This window comes from Salmo trutta, chromosome 16, assembly GCF_901001165.1.
Source record: "Salmo trutta chromosome 16, fSalTru1.1, whole genome shotgun sequence".
Classification (NCBI taxonomy): Eukaryota; Metazoa; Chordata; class Actinopteri; order Salmoniformes; family Salmonidae; genus Salmo; species Salmo trutta.
The window spans coordinates 45827646-45844126 of record NC_042972.1 but is presented as its reverse complement, the minus strand read 5'-3'; the positions used below and the strand labels follow the sequence as shown (position 1 = coordinate 45844126).

Here is a 16481-nt window from a genome sequence, read left to right as displayed (position 1 = left end):
CAACCTGGTCTCAGAAAGACATATAATACTATACATCCTTCAAAATGTAGGAAGCACATATTCCATGAGTATACTTTTATTACCATCAAAGTTATGAACTCAGTCAAGGAGTACAGTACAGAGCCTACAAATGAGAGACAGTCAGGACCTACAGGTGACCACTGGTCTAGATGACCATTAAATAGAGAAAGAAAAGGTACATGAGAAAGAGCATGAAATTAACAGACATGGAATACTAAATGCAGTGGCACTGAAACAAAGCATTGCTTAAGATTGTGTAACAGTATTTATTTGCGGTCATAAGTAAGAGGATGGTATATTCTCACACATTTTTTCAGATATTGCTGTTAAGCTTTTCATGGAAATCAAAATGTTCTGGCAAAATGAAGACATTGTGTAATGCTATTCTCAATAATATATCTGAATATACATATCAGTCAATCAGTATATATATACACACACACAGTACCAGTCAAAAGTTTGGACACACCTACTCATTCAATGGTTTAGCTTTTTTAAAACTATTTTCTAGACATCAAGACATCAAAACTATGAAATAACACAAATGGAATCATGTAGTAACCAAAAAAAGTGTTAAACAGATCAAAATATATTTTATATCTGAGATTCTTCAAAGTAGCCACCCTTTGTCTTGATGACAGCTTTGCACACTCTTGGCATTCTCTCAACCAGCTTCATGAGGTAGTCACCTGGAATGCATTTCAATTAACAGGTATGCCTTGTTAATTTGTGGAATTTCTTTCCTTTATGCATTTGAGCCAATCAGTTGTGTTGTGACAAGGTAGGGGTGGTATACAGAAGATAGCCCTATTTGGTAAAAGACCAAGTCCGTATTATGGCAAGAACAGTTCAAATAAGCAAAGAGAAATGACAGTCCATCATTACTTTAAGATATAAAGTGCAGTCGCAAAAACCATAAACCGCTATAATGAAACTGGCTCTCATGAGGACCGCCACAGGAAAGGAAGACTTGGAGTTACCTCTGCTGCAAAGAAACCACTAATAAAGGAATCCAATAAGAAGAAGAGACTTGCTTGGGCCAAGAAACATGAGCAATGGACATCAGACCAGTGGAAATCTGTCGTTTGGTCTGATGAGTCCAAATTTGAGATTTTTGGTTCCAACGGTTGTGGGTTTGTGAGACGTAGAGTAGGTGAACGGATGATCTCTGCATATGTGGTTCCCACTGTGAAGCATGGAGGAGGAGGTGTGATGGTGTGGAGTTGCTTTGCTGGTGACACCATCTGTGATTTATTTAAAATTCAAGGCACACTTAACCAGCATGGCTACCACAGCATTCTGCAGCGATACACTATCCCATCTGGTTTGCGCTTAGTGGGACTATCATTTATTTTTCAACAGGACAATGACCCAAAACATCTCCAGGTTGTGTAAAGCCTATTTGACCAAGAAGGAAAGTGATGGAGTACTGCCTCAGATGACTTGGCCTCCACAATCACCGGACCTCAACCCAATTGAGATGGTTTGGGATGAGTTGGGCCGCATAGTGAAGGAAAAGCAGTGCTCAGCATATGTGGGAACTCCTTCAAGACTGTTGGAAAAGCATTCCAGGTGACGCTGGTTGAGAGAATACCAAGAGTGTGCAAAGCTGTCATCAAGGCAAATGGTGGCTACTTTGAAGAATTGAACTCCAAAATATATTTTCATTTGTTTAACACTTTTTGGTTACTACATGATTCCATATGTGTTATTTTATTGTTTTGATGTCTTCACTATTATTCTACAATGTAGAAAATAGTAAAAATAAAGAAAAACCCTTGAATGAGCAGGTGTCCAAACTTTTGACTGGTACTGTATATATACAGTATATATGTTCTCGTAGGTGTCAGACATGCATAAGCAATAGACGGGGGAGCAATAACTTTTATCTCTGATCAACAAAAAATGAAGTAGCAAGTCGCTTCCTGCCTTTCATTGAAAATAATTGCTCAAACTTTTCTTAAATACATACTTCCATAGAACGTGCAGGTGAACACAGAAGCATAGTCCCTTGACAACAAATGCATTAATATACTGTATAATTAAAGTGTGTATAATAGCTACTGTTTGCTGACAAAATCACTGTCTTGCTGTATCAAGGAAGGAGCCACCCTCTGCACAGATGGCTGGTACTGTAAACAGAAAGATGGGGCCCAAGTCAGAAGCATGACTAATATGATCTAGGCTCCGCCTTGTTTGACACTGGCCATGTGTTAGTTGACTAACTGTCTGGACAGGGTATCGACTGTTGACAAAGTCTATAGGCTTCAACTTACTGGTACACACATGCACTTTATAGAGGACACCAAGAGAAGAATCACAGTTTCGGCAGCAAGTACAATATTGCTCAACTTACGGTGATTACAGAGAACTCTTGCAGTACCTCGTTATTGACTGAAAGGGACCAAACACTGACTACTATTATGTTTTTGTTATTGTTATGAATATCTTGAGAATAATTAAACCTATGAATAAATAGATAAATAAACAAATACTTATATTTGTAAAAATATGAAAGATGTTTTTAACACAATTGCTCTTAATTCTTCTGTTTCCTTTAATCAACAACAACTTGTAAAAAAAAAAAGCTGCTGGGGGGTAAAAATTGCTTTTATCATGTGGTGCTTTTACACAGTCACAATCTAATGTTATACAACTGCGAAAATAATATCATGCTTTTCCTTGTAGGCTAAATTATATTTATTTACAAACGGATCTATGTACTTTAGGATGTATAAGAATGAATAAGACAGAAGAATTGTTAAATCAGAAATGGAATTTAAAAAAAGAAGAAGAATTTTCTAGAAATAGAAAAAGTTGATCTAATCGCATCGGATGTATGAAGATATGTTATGACTGAGGCCTGCTGTGAAATTCATAAAGATGAGCTACAAAATTAATTCTAGATGCATAGAAACTACTGTGTAACAAACACAACTCATTTAATATAACGTACATTTACAGTAGTGGCACTTGATGTACATTATATAAATAGTTAGAAGTCTATGGAATGATGTAGTCCATTTAAACAAAACATGAGCATCAACAATGCCCTCCACTTGGAGCCTAACGAACAGAAAGACCTTAATGTTTCCAGTTTAAAGGCAGTAGCAGGATTAGCACGTTCTTTCCACCAAGTGCTTCTAATTTTGAAATTAACAGCAACAGTTAAGAATGCATGCCGTTTTGACTACTTCTACAAACGTCTCTATATATAGAATCTTTACACTGACAGCCATGTGGTGCTATCCTAAGCAGAAAGCTGGCGAGGGAAAGGGAAAGGGGGATACCTAGTCAGTTGGTAAACTGAATGCATTCAACTGAAATATGTCTTTCGCATTTAACCCAGCATGTTGTGGATGCTGCCTTTCACTAACACTGGGCTTGCTGCATCCCCCAGTAAACATAATTGCTGCAGCACAGACAAAACTACTGATGAGTGTATACAAAAAATAACAAAGGGAGCAATGCTCACCCCCCAAAAAGAGATCAAACAGGATCTTCCATGTGTAGAGAGGGGTGTAAAGGAGGAATGCTACAGATCATTATGTAAAACCAACACTACAAGAGCAAAGCCAAGCTGTTCATTACCTTACTGTATTACATTTACATTTACATTTAAGTCATTTTGCAGACGCTCTTATCCAGAGCGACTTACAAATTGGTGCATTCACCTTAAGATATCCAGTGGAAAAACCACTTTACAATAGTGCATCTAAATCTTTTGGGGGGGGGGGGTAGAAGGATTACTTTATCCTATCCCAGGTATTCCTTAAAGAGGTGGGGTTTCAGGTGTCTCCGGAAGGTGGTGATTGACTCCGCTGTCCTGGCGTCGTGAGGGAGCTTGTTCCACCATTGGGGTGCCAGAGCAGCGAACAGTTTTGACTGGGCTGAGCGGGAGCTGTGCTTCCTCAGAGGTAGTATGCCATGATAATGCATTGGAATACTGTGAGAGTAGGACTGGGTAAAAACGTTCCCAAACTTGGCTCATTAAGAGGAAATCAAAGCAGGTTTGGTACAATTACATATTTCCATATGCTTTAAAGGGGAGAGTTCAGAGGAAAATATGTAGCTGTTAGCTGGGCTGCATTAGACACAAAAAGCCCCTGTAAGGTCAGAGGGATGTTTCAAAAATACAGAATACATGTAGCCAGATCAATTCAACACTCAGGAAAGATAGGACAAAGGCTCTGTGAGATGTTACTCATGCTGCAAGTGAGAGAGATAAGTCAGTGTCACCATGCTAATGTGCAGGAAGGACGATCACTGGGAGTGAAGGAGGACATAGGAGGGAGGTCATAGGAGGGAGTTCACCGTCTAACCCTGCTCATCGTCAGCTTCAGTTGCTGGTTGGAGGGGAGTCGGGGACTCTCCGTTACACCGTAACAACAGATCAACCTCCTCCGGGGCTTCAACTGGGGCCTCCACCGGGCTGGCCTCCTCAGGGGCCGGGGGTGGAGCTGTGACCTCTGCTGCACCTTGGGGAGTGGCATCAAACATCACAGCCTCCATGCCAGCAGGGGGCTCTGTGACAGCAGCAGGCTCCCCCTCAGGGGCTGCAGCAGCGGTAGCTGCAGAGGGGTCACTGAGAGCCTGGGGGTCTGCTGGAGCTGGGGCGGGTTCTCCTGCTGCAGGGCTGGTTGCTACTGCTGGGATGGTTGCCCCCGAGTCAGCACTCTGTTCTGGAGCTCTTAGTCGCTTCATGATGGTAGTAACCCGCACCGCTTTCTGTGGGAGGCAGTCGCAGAACACACTCAACTCAAGGCGCCTAGTTACTATATATTTTAAAGCTTTTACAGAACATGTAGCCAATTCTAAAGCCTTAAACTTGTACTGTCAGCAATCATTTATCCCATTTCAAATTCTCAAGGCCCATAAAACATATATAGGAAATGTGTGATAGATAGTGTAATGAAACAGGCAAGGAGCAGGCCTTGAACCCTCAACCTTCTAGTTTGAAGTCCAGCACGCTATCGACTGTGCCGTGAAAGCATGCTCAAGTGGCAGAGTCGATATCCGCGCTTATAAACCCAGGGTCGTTACACTACTCCCTCCTTTTCAAAGAGCACGTCCTCGCGACTCAACGTCTTATAGGAACGAGCTCACCAGCCAAGCACACGCACGTTCGTGGATGCAAGGTCCGATCCCATTTCTGACACCAATGTAATGAAACAGGCAGGGAGCAGGCCTCGAACCGTCGACTGTCTAGCCCGAAGTCCAGCGCGCTATCGACTGTGCCGCAAAAGCATGCTCAAGCGGCAGAGTCGATTTCAGCGCTTATAAACCTACGGTCGTTACAATAGTTCCCTCCCATCTCTCCTTCAGTGATGAAGAACTGGAACAGATAAAAAGAGAGGCTTACCTTCCACTTAGCTTTGGCAAAGTTCTTCTCTATCTGTGCACAGACATTATCCTTAATATTCTTATTTGAGGCTGCATTTCCAGAAATCCTGAGGAGATAAAGGGGGAAAAGGGAACTTCACTATAATGGGGCTTTGTAATCATCTCTTGACATGTACAGAACAAGTGACAGCTCAGCAGATGGTGGTGAGTAATACTAATAAAACAACATCACTGACAACCTGTTTTAATGTATTTATTTATAAGAACACTCGGACACATCATACTTATCACGGACACATCATACGGACTCATCAATCAACTAGATTCATCTGGTTAATTTTCACTTCACATCTGGTATATCTCCTTAGTACTGTGGCCTTGTGGTATATCCCTATAGTAGGCTACTGTGTTAATGTGTGTATCCATACCACTCATGGTTGATGGCCTCCTGAGCAGTCAGCCTCTGATCCTGGTCTACCTCCATCATACGGGCGACCAGGCCTTTTGCTGCAACACAATAAAAGCAATATCTCAACAAACAGCAGTTACAGTTGAAGTCGGAAGTTTACATACACTTAGGTTGGAGTCATTAAATCTCGTTTTTCAACCACTCCACAAATTTCTTGTGAACAAACTATAGTTTTGGCAAGTCGGTTAGGACATTTTTCCATTCATTTTTCCAACTATTGTTTACAGACATATTATTTCACTTATAATTCACTGTATCACGATTCCAGTGGGTCAGAAGTTTACATACATTAAGTTGACTGTGCCTTTAAACAGCTTGGAAAATTCCAGAAAATGATGGCATGGCTTTAGAAGCTTCTGATAGGCTAATTGACATCATTTGAGTCAATTGGAGGTGTACCTGTGGATGTATTTCAAGGCCTACCTTCAAACTCAGTGCCTCTTTGCTTGACATCATGGGAAAATCAAAAGAAATCAGCCAAGACCTTGAGAAAAAAATATTGTAGACCTCCACAAGTCTGGTTCATCCTTGGGAGCAATTTCCAAACACCTGAAGGTACCACGTTCATCTGTACAAACATTAGTTCGCAAGTATAAACACCATGGGACCATGCAGCGGTCATACCGCTCAGGAAGGAGATGCGTTCTGTCTCCTAGAGATGAACGTACTTTGCTGCGAAAAGTGCAAATCAATCCCAGAACAACAGCAAAGGACCTTGTGAAGATGCTGGAGGAAACAGGTACAAAAGTGTCTATATCCACATAACCTGAAAGGCCGCTCAGCAAGGAAGAAGGCACTGCTCCAAAACCGCCATAAAAAAACCAGACTACGGTTTGCAACTGCACATGGGAACAAAGATTGTACTTTTTGGAGAAATGTCCTCTGGTCTGATGAAACAAAAATGGCCATAATGACCATTGTTATGTTTGGACGAAAAAGGGGGATGCTTGCAAGCTGAAGAACACCATCCCAACCATGAAGCACAGAGGTGGCAGCATCATGTTGCGGGGGAGCTTGACTCAAGTTACCTGACTCAGTTACACAAGCTCTGTCAGGAGGAATGGGCCAAAATTCACCCAACTTATTGTTTGAAGCTCGTGGAAGGCTACCCAAAATGTTTGACCCAAGTTAAACCATTTAAAGGCAATGCTACCAAATATTAATTCAGTGTATGTAAACTTCTGATCCACTGGGAATGTGATGAAAATTCTCTCAACTATTATTTTGACATTTCACATTCTTAAAGTAAAGTGGTGATTCTAACTGAACTAAGACAGGTAATTTTTACTAGGATTAAATGTCAGGAATTGTGAAAAACTGAGTTTAAATGTTTTTGGCTAAGGTATATGTAAACTTCTGACTTCAACTGTAATACTCCTGATGGAATCAGAAAACAAACAGGATATGCTTTTGAATGTGAAAAAGTGAACAGATAAAATCCTCCCTTTTGAATTTCTGTTTACCCAGTAAGCTGTTGTTTATAGTCCCCTGTGTCTCTACTTCATCTTAAAAGTACCTGACTCTGAGATGTCATCCCAGTACGGAGAGTCAAACTCATAGTCCCCCGCCAAGATCTTCCTGAACAGGTTCTTGTCGTGGTTTTCATAATCATCATCATCAGTTTCCTCATAGAAAGGAGGGTTGCCTGAAAGCCTGAGGGCCACAAAACAAAAGGAGCTCTTTATCAGCTTGTATTGTCATACCATGTGCACAAATGTCATGTAAAGATTTGATGTATTGCAGTAGGTAATGCCCTATAAATAAGATACCCGTACTGCTTTTGAGCATACCATGTGAGTAGATTGATGGTCTCTTTCAGTAAAGTACAGTTACCATTCCTGTTGTCCGTCTGTATAATTCCAAATCTCCCATCCTCTGAGTAGACTCACAACCCACCCCTCTTGCAGTAGTATACAGTGGTTCTTCCTTTAAAAGTTGCGTCATACTGCAGCACACCTTGCGGGCTGCCGCAGAATTCTATGGCACATTATTTAATTGTCAGCCATTGTTACCATTAATACTAGTTAGTGCTAGTTTGACCACCAGAGCGCATCTTTGAGAAGCATTTGAGAAGCACCCGAGAATTTAAAACCTTTTTTTGTAAGAACATAGTATATGGGATTGATTTTAATAAAAGTAACTTAATGCATTTGATTAATATTATGGTGTTTCTATTCCAAGAAAAATGAAAAATGAAACCCTCTGGGTTTCCCTTAGGATGGACCGGAAAATATGGCGATGTACAACGTGACAGTAGGGAGTAGGCTACAGTACTAAGAGCATAACATTTCCACACCCTAATTGTAGTCTAACATACACCCAAACTGAAATATTTTTTATATTCAATGACGTGACTCTCCGCCAATAATTAGATTTAGAGGATTGGAGGATTCTAAATTAATATCTAAGGGGCATTTTTCGTTAGGGCAAATCTGATCTGTGAGAATATCTAAGGGGCTTTTATATAATTCTAAATTAATTAATAATAATAATAATCGCTTTGTTTAAAAATAACTATATTTTGGAGATGATTTTCTTTTAAAATAACCTAAATTGAGTGAGAAAAAGGCCATTCTTGAACATACAGTAGGGTGAGATATTCTTACTAATTTGTAAATAAAGTCAGTTTGTTATTTAGAATTATTTATTTCAGTTTTCCTGGGCGCGGCCGGCACGGGTGTCAAACCAGCATCTGCAGCAACGCAGTTTGTTTAGGCGACTCAGGAGGCCACATCCACAAAGTTTTTAATGCTGATCAATTGCCTTGCACAAAGTATCAAAATACAGAGAGGTGTGGCAAGAGTCTGTTGTCCTCCTAACAGCCCATAATGGACTATTATAATACATGGTGTCCAGGTCAGGATAACCAAAACATTTCTTTATTAAAGACTTTCAGAAAGAATGTTGGTACTTATTTATTTTGATCCAAAGCTATGAATGAGTGAGTCACTCAGCTTTATGTAGGTGCTGAGGCTATATGACCGCGCCATCAACTTGATTATTTAGCAGACATCACTTGCTTATATTCAGTCAACACATATATCTTAAGAATATCATGGAATATAATTGAACATTTTAATTTCTCTTAGAATAAAAACCTTAGTGTAACAACAGTTTTAGTAAGTAATACTGACGAGTAGAAACCAAAAAATATGTGTATTTTTTCAGGGTGTGCACGTGCAGCACAGAGGAATAGCAATTCTTACACTATTGTTCTAAATTCAATCATCTTCTTCATCCTCATCAGTTAGTTCATTGAAATTCAATTTTTGAAGTCGTGCACAATTATCAGTTTCTATTTAGTTTATGTCACCCATTCATTGTCAGTTAGAGACACATTAGCGCCTTGGGACCCAAAAGTCAGTGCTCTAACTCCCCCTTGAGGTGGTCTGGAGCAATGAAGCAGTGACGCAGGGTACCGTACTAAACCACAAATTACCTCTAAATCCTGCAGCATAATCTCAAAACCTTTAGTTGAGCAACCGCTGTATATGGGCCCATGGCTCCCTATGCTGATAATCAAACCACTCACAGTATGTACATGATGACACCCAGGGCCCAGCAGTCCACTGGCCTGCCATATCTCTGTCTCCCAACCACTTCTGGTGCTGCAGGGACACAAACACAGTTAAAGATTCTCTCTTTATATCAGTAACAAAACAATACAATATACAGCAAGCTCTCTGTTTAATTTTTTGTTGATGTTCTTCTCACATATGCTTTCCTGCACTCCCATAAACTGCTCCCCAAAACCAACTCTCGAAGATACTCACTGCTCCCTCTCCCAGGCAGTCTGTGCTCCCCCTTAACCAGGTACTAATCCCTCCCCCGCTCCTTCCCCAGTCCTTACCAAGGTACTCTGGGGTTCCACAGGGGTCTTTGATGAGCCCGGTCTCCAGCTTTGCCAGGTGGAAGTCACTGATCACTATTTTGGAGTGCTTCAGGCGGTTGAAGTACACCAAATTCTCCAGCTGAGAAAAGGAACAGGGCGACAGCCGACGTTTGCCCAAGTTTTGCTAAAGTAATCTCATTCAAAACTTACACAGACTTAGAGCAGACTTCATCATTGGTAAATATTGAAGCAGTCAAACTCTTAGTTTAGCATCACACAAGTGTCTAAAAATGACAGTCCAATTTTTTTTGATCAAACAAAGCAAGATCAGTGTGGTGTCAATCTGATCAAGTACATTTGCATAATACATTTGCATTATAAATGTGCCTTTTCAGAAAAGTTTGCCTAAAAACACAGTCCAAGTCAAAGGTTTGGACACACCTATTCATTCAAGGGTTTTTCTTTATTTTTACTATTTTCCACATTGTAGAACAATAGTGAAGACATCCAAAATATGAAATAACACAAATGGAAAAATGTAGTAACCAAAAAAGTGTTAAACAAATCCAAATATATTTTATATTTGACATTCTCATTTTTGGTCAAATAGCCCTTACACAGTCTGGAGGTGTGTTGGGTCATTGTCCTGTTGAAAAATAAATGATAGTCGCAAACCAGATGGGATGGTGTATCGCTGCAGAATGCAGAATGCTGTGGTAGCCATGTCGGTTAAGTCTGCCTTGAATTCTAAATAAATCACTGACAGTGTCACCAGCAAAGTACCCCCACACCATCACACCTCCTCCTCCATGCTTCACGGTGGGAACCACACACAGAGATCATCTGTTCACCTACTCTGCGTCTCACAAAGACAACAGCGGTTGGAACCAAAAATCTCAAATTTGGACACATCAGACCAAAGGACATATTTCCATCTGTCTAATGTCCATTGCTCATGTTTTTTGCCCCATGCAAGTCTCTTCTTCTTATTGGTGTCCTTTAGTAGGGGTTTCTTTGCAGCAATTCCACTATGAAGGTCTGATTCTGTCACACCCTGATCTGTTTCACCTGTCTTTGTGTTTGTCTCCACCCCCCTCCAGGTGTAGCCCATCTTCCTGATTATCCCCAGTGTATTTACAGTGGCTTGCAAAATGATTCACCCCCTTGGCATTTTTTCTATTTTGTTGCCTTACAACCTGGAATTCCCCTTAAACTACTCGAGTGTTGCTTTAGCAGTATGCTTATGGTCATTGTCCTGCTGGAAGGTGAACCTCCATCCCAGTCTCAAATCTCTGGAAGACTGAAACAGGTTTCCCTCAAGAATTTCCCTGTATTTAGCGCCATCCATCATTCCTTCAATTCTTACCAGTTTCCCAGTCCCTGTCGATGAAAAACATCCCCACAGCATGATGCTGCCACCACCATGCTTCACTGTGGGGATGTTGTTCTCGGGGCGATGAGAGGGGTTGGGTTTGCGCCAGACATAGCGTTTTTCTTGATGGCCAAAAAGCAAAATTTTTGTCTCATCTGACCAGAGTACCTTCTCCCATATGTTTGGGGAGTCTCCCACATGCCTTTCTTTAAGCAATGGCTTTTTCTGGCCACTTTTCCGTAAAGCCCAGCTCTGTGGAGTGTACGGCTTAAGGTGGTCCAATGGACAGATACTCCAATCTCCACTGTGGAGCTTTGCAGCTCCTTCAGGGTTATCTTTGGTCTCTTTGTTGCCTCTGTGATTAATGCCCTCCTTACCTGGTCTGTGAGTTTTGGTGGGCGGCCCTCTCTTGGCAGGTTTGTTGTGGTGCCATATTCTTAACATTTTTAATAATGAATTTAATGGTGCTCTGTGAGATGTTCAAAGTTTCAGATATTTTTTTATAACCAACCCTGATCTGTACTTCTCCACAACTTTGTCCTTGGACTGTTTGGAGAGCTCCTTGGTCTTCATGGTGCCGCTTGCTTGGTGGTGCCCCTTCCTTAGTGGTGTTGCAGACTCTGGGGCCTTTCAGAACAGGTATAGATATACTGAGATCATGTGAGACTTAAATGGCACACAGGTGGACTTGATTTAACTAATTATGTGACTTCTGAAGGTAATTGGTTGCACCAGATTTTATTTAGGGGCTTCGTAGCAAAGGGGGTGAATACATATACACGCACCACTTTTCCGTTTTGTATTTTTAAGTTATTTTTTTCATTTCACTTCACCAATTTGGACTATTTTGTGTATGTCCATTACATGAAATCCAAATAAAAATATATTTAAATTACAGGTTGTAATGCAACAAAATTGGAAAAACGCCAAGGGGATGAATACTTTTGCAAGGCATTGTATACCTGTGTTCTCTGTTTGTCTGTTGTCAGTGTGTCTTGTCTTGTCAGGTCTTACCACCGTGTTTTCCCATCTCCCTTCTTTCTCAAGTTCTGTTTCCTAGTTTCCCCGGTTCTGACCATTCTGCCTGCCCTGACCCCGAGCCTGCCTGCCGTTCTGTACCTGTCTGACTCTGACCCGTTTACAAACCTTTGCTTGTCCTGACACCGAGCCTGCCTGCTGTTCCATACCTTATTAATTCTGCCCTGGATTACGGACCTCTGCCTGCCTTTGACATGTCTTTTGCCTGCAACCTGTTTGGGTCAATAAACATCTGTGACTCTAGCTGTCTGCATCTGGCTCTTCTCCTGAGTTCTGATAGACTCACACAGTCTCCTCTGAACAGTTGATGTTGAGATGTGTCTGTTACTTGAACTCTGTGAAGCATTTATTTGGGCTGCAATCTGGGGTGCAGTTAATTGCCGATTTCTGAGGCTGGTAACTCTAATGAACTCATCCTCTGCAGCAGAGGTAACTCTGTGTTTTCCTTTCCTGTGGCGGTCCTCATGAGAGCCAGTTTCATCATAGAGCTTGATGGTTTTTATGGCTGCAATTGAAAAAACTTTAAAAGTTCTTAATCTTCCGGATTGACTGACCTTCATGTCTTAAAGTAATGATGGACTGCTTTCTGCTTATTTGAGCTGTTCTTGCCATAATATGAACTTGGTATTTTGCCAAATAGGGCTATATTCTGTATACCACCCCTACATTGTCACAACACAACTGATTGGCTCAAACGCATTAAGAAGGAAATAAATTCCACAAATTAATATACTTCAACCCAATTAAACAAGTCAAAAATGTATTTAAAAGAACCAGTGGCGTTTAAAATAAGCAGGGGCGCTCAACATTCAGGCATTTACAGAATATTGTAGTCCTCCTCTTGACCATCAAAGGGCCCAGGGCTTAGTACCTTGAGGTTCCTGTGGACAATGTGCAGTGAGTGAAGATAGGCCACGGCCTCCAACACCTGACGGACCACATTACTGGTGTCGCGCTCTGAATAGTAGCCCTGGTCCAGGATCCAATCAAATACCTCTCTGCCAGTAGCACTGTGGGGAGAAAGTGAGTGTCATGAAGCAGAAGCATGGTGCTGACCTACTGTAGGTGCTTTGAGCCTGACTGTCTCTGGTTCAAATAAGTCACAGATCCTTTCTAATAATACAACTTCATTTGATGTCTCTGACACAGAGACACTTTGTGGAAAAATATGTTTGCATTACTATGCAATTACCATAGAAATGACACCTTGCCAAGGGCGAATACATCAACATTTGACGAAATTACAGAATCACCAAACATGCTTAATGTGATTATTTCTGATGGTTTATCTCATTATCAGAATAGAAGACCCACAAATCAATGCAATCCTGGAGGATATGAGTATCATATATTTTGTGAATTTGTGAATCAGTCATATAGACCCCAAAACAGACTTAGAGTTGTATACACTGCTGGAAAGAGGAGATTATTAGCTTCAAAACTATTTAGAACTTGTGTATTAACTGTTCAAATTGAGCACAGCATAGCTAGTTACAACAGAGGTCTCCCTAATCAGCTGTTTAGAGAAAATCACCCCCAAAGTTTGTTGTTGGTTTTCCGATTGCAATCTGCACGTCGCAATGCAAGTCCCACTGTATAAAACATATTATTTGGCATCACTTGTAGCTGGCTTGCTACTTATTTAACAGTTTGACAAGATAATGTACTACTAGCTAGATTATATGTTTAAAAATGAATTTGTGGTTGTATTTGCCAGCTAAACAGCTAGTTAGCGAGCTTGTCAGTTGACTGTTAGCTAGCCATTGACTCATTTTGAAAGGTGGATCTTCTTATCATCTGAGGCTTTCAAAGTGAACTGAAACTATGATTTCGACATTCAATTGAATTGGGTTGGCTAGAAAACATGTTGTTCCATTGAATTCTGTTTTAATCCAACAACAGGCCATGCCAATATTTTTTACGAAATGTGCAAGTTTTATGCTAATGCACTAGCACGACTTACGACTGATTATGATAGAGCATGTCACATTTAATGTTTCTATGGTAATGTATCAAATCCCCAAGAACACAGACTAATGAAAAAATGGAGCATGCAGAAATGAATCATATCTGAATACCAATTGAAGGCTGCAGAAGGGTAGTTTACAGGGCCTTAGGCTACTACAGCTCATTCCCTATAAGTGCATAAGTGCATAATCAACACATAGACCCCTGCTGCCACAAAAACAGGAGCACAATCTCAACCAATCAGATAACTCAACTCACAGTTCAAGGAAGAGGAAGTACTCTTTTCTGGTCTCATAGAAATCCACCAGCTGAAGAATATTGGGGTGCTTCACCCTGGAGAGAGCATGCCACAGGGGGAGAGAGGAGAGTTAGAAGGAGTGTACAGGTGGAGAGAAATGGGAGTGCCTTCATTGAGATACACAGTACGGTATAACGGTATAATAATGCTGATGAATAAAACACAACGACAGTCAACCATGCCAAGAGGGACAGCAACCATGTGCAGGGAAGAAATGCAGCAATAAACATAATCAATTTAATTCAAAAAGAACAGTGAGATCTGCATGCTTAAACATCTGAATTGATGAGGGCATATATGTGCAATCAAGACCACGCGGCATGGCGTGTGGCGTGTTTGGCGTGTTTGACCGTGACCACGATAACAACTGCACCGGCTAAGAAACTTCATGGTGAGTTTTGTCAGCGAGGCTAAGAGCAATGAAGAGTTTAACGCTTCGCATAATGTGTTAGACAACATGGAAACCATTGGCCGTATGTGGTCTGTGTGTTGCTGGCTTTCAATGGTGCTTCAGGGGATTGGACTGATGGAATGGTATATTTTCCATTCACTGAAAGTAATGGCTGCCAACCACAAGAAGATTGATCAAATCCTTCAGTTCAAGAGTTTGAAGAAACCAATTGAAATAGCGAGCCCTATGAAGGTCATGCTTTTGTGTATCGGGAGAAAAGACTCCACGTATTAGATAACCAACCCTTCAAGAAATGACACTTTCATCTTCCATTACGTGCATTGGCTTTTTCATCTGTATTCTTTGAGTTCCCTACTGTCTGCAACAAATTGTTTGATAAGGCTCAGGTTATGCTAATGTTTACTGGAGAGGGAGGCAATGGAAGGGAGGCTGCCACACACTGATGATGAATAAGAAGCCTAATGTGAGAAAAATATTTGAGGATTAACAAGTTTAACAAGTTGGAGAAAATATTGCTACCCAGTGTGATCATTCAGTGGAATGTAGTTTGCTTTACTTTTTCATAAAAAATGCTGCAGACATATTTTGTTTTCTTTGTTCTTTGCTCTAATGGTTGTCGGCAAATCCACATAGCCTACTAGAATAATACACCATCTCTTATGAAAAAAAAGCATTTACAGAGAATAGTTTTGTCAACACAGATGCAAAATGACAGAAAGCAGAGTTTAAAGTTCATAACAAAAACTCACATCTTTAAAATAAGGATCTCGTTTTTTGCAGCCTTCCGAACTTTCCTTCCATCCTTTTTCAGGAACTTTTTACAAGTAAACATTTTCAGTGTATTTTTGTCCTTGGCCCTGAAGATCTCACAGAACTCCTCTCTGAAAAGGAAATGCACAAAACCACACATTTATAACGATCAAAAGTACATTTAATGGATTTCTAAATAAATTTTGTAAAGCCCTTGATTACAATTTCATAATTATTGGCCATGGTAACAGCATCCCTAGGTGGACTTGAATAAAGCATTTGTCTGTATTTAAGTCTTTTTTAAAAGTGAGTTAATTTTCAAATTATCTGGTTCCATATTGGACAAAGAAAAACCCAGACTAGAGGGCTGATATTGGGTTTACTGTATTTCCTGTTTGTTCAGTCAGGTGGACTACTAAGAGTATACTTACGATTTAACAATCTGTCCCAGGTCATATTTATCTGTCACCTCTGAGGGATTGTTGTAATCCTTCTTTTCCCCGAGCGTCAAACAGCCAAATGGCATGGCCAATCCTGCCCTGAAGGAGAGCGAGAGAACGACCTGGTATCATGTAATGTCACACACTGTTAGCCATTAGTGTACATTATTACACACCACATCAAACAGAATCCCTCAACCATGAAACATTGCACTGCACTGGTAGCGAGAAAGTCTTTCCAGAGTAAAGGGACTGATAAACAGCCAACGCCAGCTGATGCTATCACTGTTGAGCCGATTGTTTCACTTGACTACTGTAACAAGCCTTTGATAATCCTGTATTAACAAACACCACTTTGATGGGCTGCTGAGCGTGATGTGAGGAGCTGCTAGGGGACTTAACTTTAAAAGCAGATCTCATTTACAGCATGCAACTGTGTCAGTCAGCACCAGGGTTCCTTTGAGGAGTCTGAACTGGGGATCCGGGTGCTAAAGGAGGCAGAGCAGGAGAAGAGAAACACTAATGCAATTGTGCTCAC

At 40.9% G+C, this 16481-nt stretch overlaps 1 protein-coding gene across 1 annotated transcript in view; it reads right to left on the bottom strand.

Moving 5' to 3' along the window:
• Positions 1-3881: 3881 nt before the first annotated feature.
• The window catches only part of LOC115150856 (caM kinase-like vesicle-associated protein), an 84829-nt gene continuing 72229 nt past the window's right edge, over positions 3882-16481 (bottom strand). Inside the window, exons 3-12 of the mRNA XM_029694599.1 lie at positions 15935-16042; positions 15503-15634; positions 14302-14376; positions 12947-13085; positions 9684-9804; positions 9366-9441; positions 7350-7486; positions 5793-5871; positions 5384-5471; positions 3882-4749 (exon numbers count right to left, since the gene is read on the bottom strand). Coding sequence (XP_029550459.1) covers positions 4339-4749; positions 5384-5471; positions 5793-5871; positions 7350-7486; positions 9366-9441; positions 9684-9804; positions 12947-13085; positions 14302-14376; positions 15503-15634; positions 15935-16029 — 1353 coding nt within the window. The 5' untranslated portion in view covers positions 16030-16042 and the 3' untranslated portion in view covers positions 3882-4338. The remainder of the gene's footprint in view (positions 4750-5383; positions 5472-5792; positions 5872-7349; positions 7487-9365; positions 9442-9683; positions 9805-12946; positions 13086-14301; positions 14377-15502; positions 15635-15934; positions 16043-16481) is intronic.